The 14165-nt window shown below is 38.5% G+C and overlaps 1 protein-coding gene across 1 annotated transcript in view; it reads left to right on the top strand.

The window, feature by feature from the left end:
- The window catches only part of CTTNBP2 (cortactin binding protein 2), a 187160-nt gene that overhangs the window by 75554 nt on the left and 97441 nt on the right, over positions 1-14165 (top strand). Inside the window, 5 exon segments of the mRNA XM_014544027.1 lie at positions 1224-1310; positions 3775-3814; positions 5418-5621; positions 6991-7090; positions 9383-9533. Of these exon segments, the coding sequence (XP_014399513.1) occupies positions 1224-1310; positions 3775-3814; positions 5418-5621; positions 6991-7090; positions 9383-9533 (582 nt within the window).

Genomic DNA, 14165 nt, shown 5'->3' with positions numbered 1-14165 from the left:
TTGGAACTTATGCTACTAATGTGGGGAGGGTGGCTATTAGGAGGATTTAATGTAACGTATGAGGAGCATAGTATTGAGCTTAGAGCAGCATGAGTGATGAAAAAATAGAGATGCTGTTACTGCTTCAGTGATATCGTTGCTAAAAGCATTTTTGAAAATTTGCTTTAGAATTGACTTCAGTATTACCTCGTGATGTCTTTACGGGCATATATATTTGGATATATATTTTATCCAAAACGGTATTACACAGCTGGATAGCCTTCTCCTTGCCTGACATGATGTTGGCTGTTTCTCACAAGTTAAACTCGCCCTTAAAGGAGGGATTTTTGCTGCCATTCAGGAAAATCAGAGAATGTGCTGTATGGTTGTAAGGCAGTCGCAAAACAGAAGTTCCAAAAACATTCAGACAGTGGAGTGTTACCAACATTAATGCACAGACTGTAAAACAGAAAACACTTCCTAGGATATATAAAGTTTGTCAGTTATTTTTTAAAATACAAAGCTGTCTTTACTTTGTACCTTGATGCTTTGCCTGTAGTTGCTTTTGTCATGGCTGTGCTGCAGGGTTCAGCTGCAAAGGCCTTTGGTTTCAGTAGATAAGCTTTAAAGCCAGGATCCACGATGGAGGATTATAAATTAACATTTAAAGACAGAGAATTCCTAGTCCATGATACAGGGCTGGGCAAAAGTAGGTTTATAGTTGTGAGTATGCAAAATAGGGTTTATTCTTATATTATAATTTATTATTTATTGTATTTCCGTGCAAACAACTGCAAAACTACTCTTACCCAACCCTGTATATTCACCAGAATGACCTGCATAGGCTACAGTGGAATTTTAGATAAAGGACCCATTTTAAAAAATGCCCTTGGCTTGTGTCTAGAGAGTTAGAGAATAAATTCGGGAACTAAAGAAATAGCAGCCACTGAAAATGCATGAAACTGGTCCCTTATTTTCTGTTCTCTGATTCTATAATTTGCGCAAAATATTTTCAGAACTGTGTTTTTACCTTTAGTGGGATAACAGGTTTCTATTTCCTTTGATTAGAAGATGTGGTTTATGAGTCGAAATGGAGACTGTGGAGGTAGTCATTCAGCACGGTGTTTACTGATCCTGCAGTGTATTCTGGGAATGGAAATCTTAATATTACACAGTGGGGCGGTGCATAACTCCCCCATGGGTGTAGCTTAGCCTATAGGATTTTGACTCTGTTTTCCAATTAGATTGCCCCTGTTTTTGCCACCCTGCTCACTGTAACTAGGAAGCACCAGAGCTCCCTCCATCCTGCTTCTGAACCCATCTGTGCCTGGGTGAGTTCCTGCCTCTGCAGAGCCTAAGCTCATCGCAGGGTATTAATCTTCTAAGCAGCCACTAATGCGTTGTGGTTGGAAGGGCAGGGCCTGGGGACAGCACACCTGCCAAATGCATGGTAGATGTGGGCTCCAGTTTCAGTGGGGGACAGAACACTGCGTATAAGAAGGCAGGGTTAGTCCCTTTCTACGTATCACCCTAAAGAGCACATTTACTCTGAGCCATTAGTTTTTCCATCTAAACATGAAAGCATTGAACCAAAAAGTAATAGTAGTTCCAAACCAGAGAGATTTATTAAACTTGCCTGTTGAATTTTCAAACAACAGTACACTACCACTCCCTCCGTGGAGAACCACTAGATCCCATGATCTTTCAAACTCTAAAATTCTGTGTTTCCGTGTCAGCTTATATCCGTGAGAAAGAATTCTGATTAACAAAGCACTGAGAAGTTTGCAATGACAAAAGATACCACTTCAATGAATATCTTGTAAATTACTCTAACCCTGTCAACAATTTCTATGGTCAAATGCTAATTTTTTAAATAATATTTTTAAATTATAAGTAAATTAGTTTTTCTTGTTCCTCATGAACTTGTCAAGTGAACACATTTTAATTGTTAGATAAATAGAAGCCTAAAACAGAAACCACCCCCGGCAGCTGAGTTTCCATACCCTTGGGAATATTTTTAATTTTGTTACATTTTATTGGTTCAGATTTTTTTTTCTTATTTAAGCATACATTTTAAAAATTATTCCCCATGTATGATTGGCTTAAAGTCTACATCAGAAAACGAGATTGATCTGAGCTATGACATTAACCTTCTCCACACCCTGAAGCTGATGCCAGAAGCTGGTCTCCACTCTTCCTTCTGCCATGGCACCTTCTGTCTGCCCCTTGTCACTGCATGTCTGTCAGACGCTCACCGTTACTGATGTGTGCACATGGCACTGCAAAGCTGAATGACCTTTTTCTAACATCATTAAAGTAACTGTGTGACCGCAGACCTGTCCTATCATTGCTTCACCATTACTTAAAAAGTCAAGTAACTGTTACCATTTTTATCATTGTCGGGAATCTCAAATGAGGAATAAATGATCATGGTAAGGTTTTATTTTTCCCATGCTTATAGAAGGATTTATTACAATAACTTAAGTTTGTCTGTGCTAGAGACAATTGGAAATGATAGTGCAGACAAAAGATTTATTTAAAGTTTAACAATACTTGGTATTTATAGAGCATTTTCCTTTGTAAATCATTTTTGAATGTACTGCAAACCTCTAACAAAATAAAGAAATTAATGTATATTTTTCTGCAGTTTTGTGTAACAGAGATAGAACTATAAGACTCTTCAGTGGTCTAAAGATTGAAAACATTTTTGAATAAAATATTTTATCTTATGGATAGCTTTTCATTAAACATAGAGTTTCCCAGGAAATTACATCCATAGTTGAATATTTCCATATAAAGAAGTTAAAATATAGTTATTAAAATTTCCCCCCAAGCCTAGAATTGTATTGGAAAAATGAAAACAAATCCCCAAAGAATAGCAAATCATTTATTAGATACCTGTTGATATTTTTAAAGGGATATCAATAACCAAGAATCCTTGGATGAATTAGAGGGAAATACAGAGAGGAAGGGAGGAAGGAAGGGAAGGGTGGAGGAGAGAGAGAGAGAAAGAAGAAAAAAAGAAAGAAAGAAAAGAAAGAAAGAAAGAAAGAAAGAAAGAAAGAAAAGGAAGGAAGGAAGGAAGGAAGGAAGGAAGGAAGGAAGGAAGGAAGGAAGGAAGGAAGGAAGGAAGGAAGGAAGGAAGGAAGGAAGGAAGGAAGGAAGGAAGGAAGGAAGGAAGGAAGGAAGGAAGGAAGGAAGGAAGGAAGGAAGGAAGGAAGGAAGGAAGGAAGGAAGGAAGGAAGGAAGGAAGGAAGGAAGGAAGGAAGGAAGGAAGGAAGGAAGGAAGGAAGGAAGGAAGGAAGGAAGGAAGGAAGGAAGGAAGGAAGGAAGGAAGGAAGGAAGGAAGGAAGGAAGGAAGGAAGGAAGGAAGGAAGGAAGGAAGGAAGGAAGGAAGAAAAAAGAAAGGAGGGAGGGAGGAAGGGGTGTGTACCCATGTGTTCTGCGCCCTTAGCTGCCTACAGGTGTTACCCATCTGACAGAGTTAAATCCACCCCAGAGCCCTGAGCTGAGCTAGTGCTCACTGTTTGGGGAAGGAAGGAAGGAAGGGAGGGAGGGAGGGAGGGGAAAGAGAAAGGGAGGGAAGGAAGGAAAGAAAAGAGGGCTGGAGGGAGGCAGAAAGAGTGTGAGCCACATTCCCTCCTATTCCACGGAGGACCACAGTGCAATGCTTTCATATTGCTTTTGTGTTTGCTTTGCAGTCAAACACCTTGGTGTTTACAAGTTTTGTTTGCCATCCATTTCTGATAAGTACTGATTTAATTTTTGTGGGCTTGTTTTTTGTTTGTTTTTAAGAAAATACACAAGGTAAAATGTACCAGAGAGGAGCCTTCTTGTAAGTATGAAGTAAAAATACTACTTTTGTAAGAAGAGAAAATGAATATCAATGGGAAAATATCACAAAGTTTAGATAAATATTTAATATTATGACCATATGAATTCTGTATGTCACTGCAGTCTAATAGGGTAACAGCAATAAATTATTTATGGACCCAGATAAATTAGGAAGATATAATGCTCAGCTTTTAATTAGCAGTTCTAGTTTCATTTGTATAAACTGCTTTGTTTATTACAAAGAATTTTTAAAATATTGAGAAATCCTTTGATATTTAATATTTATTGAAATAATTTAAGGCCAGTAATTAAGGCCAATAATTTAAGGCCAATAATTTAAGGCCAGTAATTTAAGGCCAGTAATTTGATATTTAATATTTATTGAAATAATTTAAGGCCAGTCAACTATAAAGACTGAATATTACATACATAATAATGTAATTAGTACCCATATACCTAAAAATGGTATCCTGATGCCAATGTGTAAAGAATAGAAAAGCTTCATCTATTACATGTTACTACATGGGATGTTACCAGATATCTGTAGAAACTATGCCCCGAGGAGTGACAGTGTGCACATATGCCTTTATATGCACACCAACATTGCTTAGTGGTGTTTGAGGCTCCATAAGGAAGAAAATAAAATGATGTGTTTTGAAAGTTAACTGTATTTAAGCCAAAAATACATGAAATACCTCTATGTCACATTAAATAAATATTTTTTTACTTTACTGTTTTTACAGCTTTTTGATCAAGGAAGAATTCAGAAAATTTTCCATGCTATATGCAGCCGTCTTCACACACTTAACAGATTCTCTCCTAAAGCTGCTAAATACTGATGAAAAATATCTAACTATGATAACTTTTTGTTAAATCTATATTTACAGTGTCCTGTCTTGTTGGCTGCTTAAAATTTTCTGGAACACGTGCTATAAAGATGGCCAGATGATACAGTCTTCAAAATTATGTTATTTGTAGTGGTATACTTTAGATCCAGTCATATATGTAGTGCTTCTATTAACTATTGATATTGAATAGTAGTTGGTCCCCATTATTTTTATTCTTAAATGAGGGAATTCAAGGAGTATAAGTAGTTCCTTGACAGTATTTGGTCCATCTCAATGGTTTATGTAAAATTAAATACGTTGGAAACATTGTCAAGAAAGAAAAATCTCTGTTTCTTACAACTATTTCTATCTTGTACCTGAAGATACCAGTTAACTTTTTGAGATTGATACTGAAATTTGTACGTAATTTTAAAAAGCAAGTTGTTTTGAAACCTTGAAGATGAATTTGAACTTTTAAAATGAGACAGCCATTTTCGTTTCCTAAAACCAATCCCCACTTTAACCCTTATCTGTGCAAGACTGATGTCTAAAAATAACTTGTGACCATGCATGTTAACCTAATTAGCAGATATGAAATTGAAATGACAGTACAGATTGGTGCTAAGTAAATATTAACAGACTGATAATGTTAGAAACCACATAATCCTCCAGGAATCCATGTTCATATGTCTGTGTGTGTGTGACTCAGGAAGGAGTGGGTAAGTCTGTCACTTGTCCTTGCTCCTGTCCTCTAACGAGACTCACTTTAACCCACAGGCTGGTCACCCTCCCTAACCCCTTTGTTAATGAGTGGTGGTCCTGCCCCCCTGGCTGGCAGGCCCACCCTTCTTCAGCAAGTTGCTGCCCAGGGAAATGTCACTTTATTATCAATGCTGCTTAATGAAGAAGGACTGGACATTAATTACTCCTGTGAAGATGGCCATTCTGCCTTGTATTCTGCTGCTAAGAATGGACATACAGGTAAAGATAGTGATAATATCACCACACTGTACTACCCACTTGCAAAAGGATAGAGAGTCGAAGCCCTTGGAACCACTGTCAGGAGCAAAGAGTTTACTTTGGTGTCAGTTTCCCCTTACAGGTAGTGGATAATTTTTTTTTAACATGATTTAAAGATTTTGTAAACATTTTTAAAAATCCAAATTGTACAGTTCTATAATATAAAATTTGGGGCAGCTAGAAAAAAAGTCATCTTTGTTTTATATGCAATGAAATGTGTTGTGTAGATAGAAATTTTAGGTCTAGTAACTGTATAGCACATTTTAGAATAAAGCCCTTCATCTGTGATCATTTTGGTCAGGACAACATAACCCTGATTTGTCTGTTAGAAATACCTGATGTGTGTGAAAGTCAGAGAGGGAAAGTTTTAGTAGTTAGGAAGGATCAAGGGTCTGAAATTGTTCTAAAGTTGAAACAATTTATAGTTACTTGGATTTTTTAAAAGCTGAGAAGTTGTACAACTATAAATGACATATTGATGAAATAATTTAGGAATAATTTTTGTTCCTTAACATGCCGATCCTATAGTCAAATATTCTAAAACATAAGGTAGTGAAGAACAAGATGATTTGACTGCACATGCAAAGTCAAATAGCATTGCCTATGGAAGCCACATGGTTGTGGAGTAATTCCGATCTTGCGGCTTCCCTGGAAGTCTACAGAGCTTTACTATGTTCAGGTGGATTAAATGGAAGATTCTAGTGAGCTGATAGAGTAGCTCATTATTTTAAAAGTACTTTGGAATTTTTTTACTTCAAGAGCACTATGGGAATTTTTTTAATATAGAGAAATCTGGTAAATTACAAGAGGAACATGAGGTCCATATGCTATTTATGCCTGGGTCAGGTGACTATGGTTTCACTTGTATTCTCATTCATGGAGTTAAGTGTAGGATGACTACTACACAAGAGCATTTTAAAGATTAAAACAGAGTAAGAATTTAAATATAAAGAATGGTATTTCAATTTGGTAAATGGATTTTGTTCTCTATCCAATAACATTCTCTGGAATAGTCTGGTAAGAAAATCTGGTAAAGTGTTTTATGGCACACGACAGACGGTTCTCTCACTCCTCAGCAACTCTTCCCAAAGCACCAACAGGAAATAAAAATCACATCTTAGTGAGCCTGGGGTATTACAGTCTTCGGGAAGAGAGCCTTCTTTCCCCAGAAACAGTCTGTGGACTCTCACATTCGCCGTGATAGAATTGTCAGGTGAACTGTGCATGGGAAAGGTCCTTTGGATTTAGTACCTGTCTACAGCTTTTATAGAATTTGGCTCACCAATGCTCCAAATGGGGGATTGAAGTGGCTTTCTATTAAAACCCACAGATTGTGTGAGATTGCTGCTGAATGCCGAAGCCCAAGTCAATGCTGCTGATAGAAATGGCTTTACACCCTTGTGTACTGCAGCTGCTCAGGGACATTTCAAGTAAGAGATGCTCTTAATTTATTTTACTATAAAAAGAGATTCTTTATATTTAGCTTACATATCTTAGTTCTGGCTGAAGGTGCAAACTAGTGCTTAAAATCAATTGGCAAATAAACTTACTAAATATTTTTGAAGATTTAAACACAAAGTAGGATCCTAAACTTGCTCTTCTTAATAATTGGTGAAGAGTTGTATATGAGGGGAGTGAAGAAGGAGAAATATGCTGTGTCCAAACATGAATGGACTTGATTCTGAAGAAGATAATCTTTTGGTAGCATATCAACAATAAAATGAACTGTTAGACTTTGTTCTTCACTAATTCTCACCACCCTGAAACAAAGAAGCTTTTTTACTTATCGCATTAAAAGTAGAACATAGATCTATATTATTTGTAACAATCTTAGCTTTCTAGTAGCAATTTATTCATTATTAAATCTCAATTATTTACCTGATCATATTTTTTAAAAAAATGAAGCAGAAACTTTACATATTGAAAGTAATTAGAGCACAAAACCAAAAGAACCTATCAATTAAGATGTACATAACTTCAGCAATGATTCCTTTATTAGCTTACTAAGGCAGTTGAACATAGTAATGATTTTAAAAATTGAGTCATATGTTACTAAAATAGAATATAACTAAGTTTTTTCTCTGTGCTGAAAGGGCAGGTGGCAGAGATTATAAGCTATTTTCAACTTTTTACATAACTATCCTGATAGAAATCTTTAACAAATTTCTGAATTCTTGAAATAGAGGTTTTAAGGTTCACACGAATGTTATCCATTATAAATGGAAACTTCAAAATGCATCCTTAAAGCATACAGTTTTCATTTTTTCTGCATATTATCACCCTGAGTTATTGAGGACCATAAGTCTTGCTATTATTTTCTGTATGTCCTGAGTCCTCCAAGAGGGATTTCTTCTGGGCTGTACTTTACCTTTACTGTCACCAGGTAATCTGTAGGGCCGCTCACTTGGATAGTACAATAGACATGGGAATAGAGGTATGAATAGCTTTACAAAAAGGAAGAATGCTGGGGTTGATTAAATGTGCATGAGATACACACACATATCAGTATGTAAGTTATTTTTCTAATATGTATAAATAAACCAAACGTTTTCAAGGAAAGCCAAGATACATGGAACAGACGGCTGTCAGAGGGCGGGGGGTTTCGGGCTAGATGAGAGAAGGTGAAGGGATTAAGCAAAAAAAAACAAAAAACCCACCATATATATAAAACACATAGACACGGACAACAGTATCGCGATAGCCAGAGAAAAAGGCAGGTGGGAGGTGGAAGTGGGCTAAGGGGGGATAAAGGGGACAGAAAGAGACTTGACTTTGGGCAATGAGCACATAATGGTGTATGCAGATGAATTTTGTTGAGTTGTACACTTGAAACCTGTACTTTTAAAAATTTATCTTTATTATGAAAGTATTATAGATCCAATGTCACCCCAATAAACTCCATTTTAAATAAAAAAGAGAAAACATGCATCTGAAGTAAAAAAAAAAATTAAGATGATGTGAATTGCTTCCTAATTTGACTATGATTTATTTAGTCCTCTCTTCTAAGTTTACTGTCATCTAATTTTCTAAACTCAAGCTTTCGGTGTTTAGCCAGTTAGTAAGAGCCACTGTGTCTTGAATTTACCTCATTTCTTTTCATCTTGATTTTCAGGGCAATGAGTTTCTGCTTAGCTGTGTCTTCTTCATTACAAACTAGCACCCCTTCAGGAGACAGGAACCCTCTGCTGTCCTTTTCCCCCAGGCAACCATTTTCCCTGCCTCCCTGCTGCTTTTTATAGTGGAGACTCATGGTGCCCTGCTGTCTGCGCTATTTATAATTATTTTCTCAAGTGAAAAATCTCGGAATGACTCAGCAGCCTTACTTTTTTTCAAGGTTCAAACTGTTTTGAACCACAAATAATATATATGTCAAGCACAGTTAAATCATTCATCCCAGTTAGTTAAACTATTCCAAGGACTCCACTGTTACAAGTTGGTTACAGCGAAGTGTCATAAACCAAGTTTCAGCGCTTAACCAAGGTTGCTGTTTTAAATTTTCAGGGGAGTAATTAAGTTTGTGATTAAAATATATCTTCTAGCCTTGTTAAAAAAAACCAACAGTATCCTACATAATAAGACCCACGATAGTTTATGACATATATTTATATATTATATACATATAGATGCAGAATGACTTTAGCATTATCTATATTTCATATCTCAGGTGGCACTTCAGAAATCAAACGGAGTTTCTGTGTAATGACTCATAACCTTGTGTTTAGGTGTGTAGAATTACTAATTGCATATGATGCTAACATTAATCATGCTGCTGATGGAGGACAGACACCTCTATACCTGGCCTGTAAAAATGGAAATAAAGAATGCATTAGACTCTTGTTGGAAGCTGGAACTGACCGAAGTGTAAAAACCAGAGTAAGTACCAGTCTTGTTTTTTTTGTTTTGTTTTGTTTTGTTTTGGGGGTGGGGGGCAGGGGGGAGGTTGTTTTATAATTTACAGTGTGTCTACAAATTCCACAGCTAGAAAAATAAAATATGTTAAAATAGAGGTTGCTTTGCTTTGTTTTGCTTTTAGGATATTGGATAAGGACAGTGTCTGTTCTCAGAGTCTCTAAAAGCCTTGTCTAACCAGACCTTTACCTCTGAACCTCCATTTATTCATCTTTAAAACAGGAAAATAAATACCTATGTCCTGACTTTTTTCAGAATTAGGGGAGATAATGAAGGTGTAAGTTTTTATTCATTTAACAAACATTTCCCGAGTACCAGCTGTCCTAGGGACTAGAGAGACAGCAGCAGCCAAAACAGCCCCTGGCCTCATCCATGTTATATTCCATTATTGGGGGCGGGGGGAAGGGGAAACAATAAACAAATAAGTGAATAGATAGTAGTCGGATGTTTAGGAGATGGCAGTACCTGGGGTCATAAGAATTGATCAGAAAAGTCTTCAGTGAAAATGTGACAACTGAACCAAGCCCTAAAGGAAGCAAGAGCATAGCCCATGAAAGATGAGGAAAGCTGTGTGCCTGGCCTGAGGAAGAGGAAGTGCAGAGCCTTCAGGTGGAAGAGTGGGGCACCTTCATTGCACCTCAGTGAGGCGTGGGCCATGAGGAGGACTTAGGGTGAGGCTGGATGGTTTTGAACAAAATATGGATATGGACTCTTTTTTTTTTTAATTCTTGCCCGAGGATATGTTTTCATTGATTTTTAGAGAGAGGAAGGGGAGAGAGAGAGAGAAACATTGATGTGAGAGAAAAACATTGATCAGTTGCCTTCCGTATGCATCCTGACTGAGAATTGAACCCACTACCCTTTGGTGTATGGGATGACTCTCAACACAACTGAGTCACCTGGTCAGGGCATGAGTTCACTCATTTTTATAAGAATCCCTCTGGCCCTGACCAGTTTGGCTCAGTGGATAGAGCGTTGGACTGAAGGGTCCCAGGTTTGATTCTGGTCATGGGCATGTACCTTGGTTTCGGGCACATCCCCAGTAGGATGTGTTTCTAACTCTCTATCCCTCTCCCTTCCTCTCTGTAAAAAATCAATAAAGTATATTTTTTTTAAAAAAAGAATCCCTCTGGCTGCAGTGATAAGAAATTGTAAGGGGAAGGAGGCCGAACAAATGCATGGAGGCCTGTCAGAAATCTGTTGTTTTAATCCAGGGAAGTAGTAGTTTGGATCAAGGTTGAGGGGTAGAGTGAGGAATCTTCCAATTCTTGATGTATTTTCAAGGTTCATTATATATTTTATAAAATTCTGTAGAAGTATAAACTGTGGCGACAGTGGCCATGACCGTAATAGAAAGAAAAAGTGGTGCATAATGGCTGAGAGGTCAGGCTCCAAAATAAGACCTTGTGGCTTGAACCTTGCCTCCATGATGCACTGTGACTTTGGGCATGTTACCTTCTCTGTTCCTGGGTTGATCCCTCTACAAAATAAGGCAAATAATGGTAGCCATGATTAGGGGTATTAAAATGAAATAAGCCTGTCTATATAAGATGGTTAGTGTACTGCCTGGGAATTGTAAGCAGCCGACCAAAGTGAGCTGTCATCATGGTCAGCAGCAGCAGCATCCTCAATAGCAGTCAGTGCTGAGTTGTAATGCGTTAATGAAAGGGAGTTTGTGATGAGGTTTGCCGGTTATTTGTGTTGACTGTTTCTCCTAGGACTGAGGTTTGTTATTGCTAAGTAAGATGTGCAGCACCTCACAGAGTTCAGGGTCTCTGTCTAATTTGCTTCAGAACTTGAAGCACTCTGGAAATCCACTGTAGAACCCAGCAGGCTGATGTAATAACTATTGACTTCACCCAGCTCAGTTCTGCTAGCCCTGTACAAGCTGCACAGGTGAAGGGAGACCTACTAAGAAAAGGCTCAGCCACATGGATATGCATTTGAAATAAAACTTCCCAATGAGCCCTCTGAAATGTGTCTTCATCAAGCTGCTGTGATACACTTGAAGACAGAGAAATCAGCTCTGTGTCCACTGACATGAGTTTCTCTGACCGGGGCCCAGCTAAGGGCTGGAGGAGTGAAGGAGCTTCCACCACGATCCACTCCTCATTGGACTCAGCTCAGGCAGGATATTATTTTTGTTAAAGTTGGAATAATCACCACTGTCCAACATAGTCCTGATGAAAGGCAAGTGTAGACATTTTAATTTCCAAAGGTTCTCTGTACCGTAGAGCTCTTCTCTTAATAGAGAATTGACTATACTGGGCAACCATTTCACAGGAAACATCCTTAAAATTGTTCAGGATGCTAAGGTGCGTTACCTGTTTTATAGGTCACTCTTAGATCCTGGGCTTTCTTAAGTAATTTCCAACGAACCAGCAATTAATGGTATAACCAGCGATATAAGTTAGCTATAAACATTTTCCATTGAATCCTATTGCTAGAGGTTGTTTTTTTTTTAAATCTATTTTTTGAAAATCAGAAAATAGTCCAGTGTTATACTTATTCATGTTATTTTATATATTTTATCTAAGAAATATATTTTACCTAAGAAATCTGTGGTGTTACACACATGGATTTCATTATGAAATGATGAAATCCTGCCTTACATGTGAAAAATGAGTTTTACAACACAAAGCTGCATGAAAAATAAGGAATGCCACATAAAAATTTGTCACATCCTATAAGTTGGAGAATCCAGAACTACATGCTCTCAGGCAAGTTTTTAACGAGCTGAATAACACTGTTGGAAGTACAGAGGTAAACAGTATAATTCAGGAGTCCTCAAACTATGGCCCGTGGGCCACATGCAAATACAAATATTGTATTTATTCCCATTTTGTTTTTTTACTTCAAAATAAGATATGTGCAGTGTGCATAGGAATTTGCTCATAGTTTTTTTTTTAAACTATAGTCCGGCCCTCCAATGGTCTGAGGGACAGTGAACTGGCCCCCTGTTTAAAAAGTTTGAGGACCCCTGGAATTGATAGAGGATTTTAAGGCAATATTTCTTGTGACTCTTAATAAGAAATCAAAGGAGAATGGAAGATGGAAAGTTTTTCAGGAACAGCTGTGTGACTTTTGTAATGTAAGTTAGGGATGATTATGAGCACTTACCCTCTGGTGCCTGCATGAGGCTGATACCCAAGTAAAGGTGTCCTCAGCCCAGCACAGAGCAAGCCAAGCCTTGCAATGCTTTACCTCGCAGGAGCCCTCCAGGGCCACGGAGAAAGTAGACCTCGGTACATGAGCTCTGGGTAGGAAAAGAATGCAGAGACAGGACCCAAACTCGAGAGAGAACATTTCTTAAACAAGCAAAGAAAAGGTACACTCACGGAGAAATTTCGAGTGGGCGTCTCAAAGAGCTGCTCTAGGGTGTGGGCTAGGGTTCCTTTTAACCTCTGGGCAGCTGGGGGTGTGGGGGGGGCGTGGTTAATACTTTCTTCTTAAAGCTGACCTATCACAGCCTGTTGGGTCATCTGCTGTCCTGGTATGAAAGTTAGACGGGGCTTTCCTGCAGCCCCCTTGTTCTCCTCTAAGGGTGGGGGTCTACCACACGACTTAGCCATATGCCAGGGGAGGGAAGGTCAGGGGGAGAATCTGACCTGCATGCCTGGAGACATTCTAGAGCAGCGGTTCTCAACCTGTGGGTCACACCCTTTAATACAGTTCCTCATGTTGTGGTGACCCCCAATTTCATTGTTACAAATTGAACATAATTAAAGCATAGTGATTAATTACAAAAACAATATGTAATTATATGTGTGTTTTCCGATGGTCTTAGGCGACCCCTGTGAAAGGGTCATTTGACCTCCAAAGGGGTTGTGTCCCACAGGTTGAGAACCGCTGTTCTAGAGGAACAGAAGATGCCTTAGGGGTGAGGTCCCCATTAACAATACTTATCTCCAATACTTGCTGTACCAGTTTCTCCCAGTGTTAGTTATCCAGGACGTTCTGCCCTGGTGACCATCTATAACTGGCCCATCATCCATGCTCTGTCTAACTACCTACCACAGGAGGACTACATGCTATTTCAGTTGCCGCCCAGCCATGGTCTTGTTTCAGCCAAGTTGATTCATTGGTATGCGGTGCAGAACCAGACAAAAAGCCACATTATCAGAGGACAGCATTAACAAATGATCAGACTGTTACCATTTATGGTCTAGTTTTCTCCCTTTTAAAAAAAATATATATTTCATTGATTTTTTACAGAGAGGAAGGGAGAGGGATAGAGAGCTAGAAACATCAATGAGAGAGAAACATAGATCAGCTGCCTCCTGCACACCCCCCACTGGGAATGTGCCCGCAATCAAGGTACATGCCCTTGACTGGAGTCTAACCTGGGACCCTTCAGTCTTCAGGCTGACACTCCATCCACTGAGCCAAACCGGTCAGGGACCTTTTTTTTTTTTTATGACAGAACAAATTATATGAGTTTTGGTTTTTTTTCTTTTTTAAAAATGTTATTGTTGAAAGCATTACATCCTCCTTTTACCTAAATCCCATTAACCCAGTGGTTCTCAACCTGTGGGTTTCGACCCCTTTGGCGGTCGAACGACCCTTTCACAGGGGTCGCCTAAGACCATCCTGCAT

Source organism: Myotis brandtii, unplaced genomic scaffold (genome assembly GCF_000412655.1).
Source record: "Myotis brandtii unplaced genomic scaffold, ASM41265v1 scaffold348, whole genome shotgun sequence".
NCBI classification, from domain to species: Eukaryota; Metazoa; Chordata; class Mammalia; order Chiroptera; family Vespertilionidae; genus Myotis; species Myotis brandtii.
The sequence above is the reverse complement of the archived record's forward strand: the minus strand, read 5'-3'. Positions and strand labels throughout refer to the sequence as shown.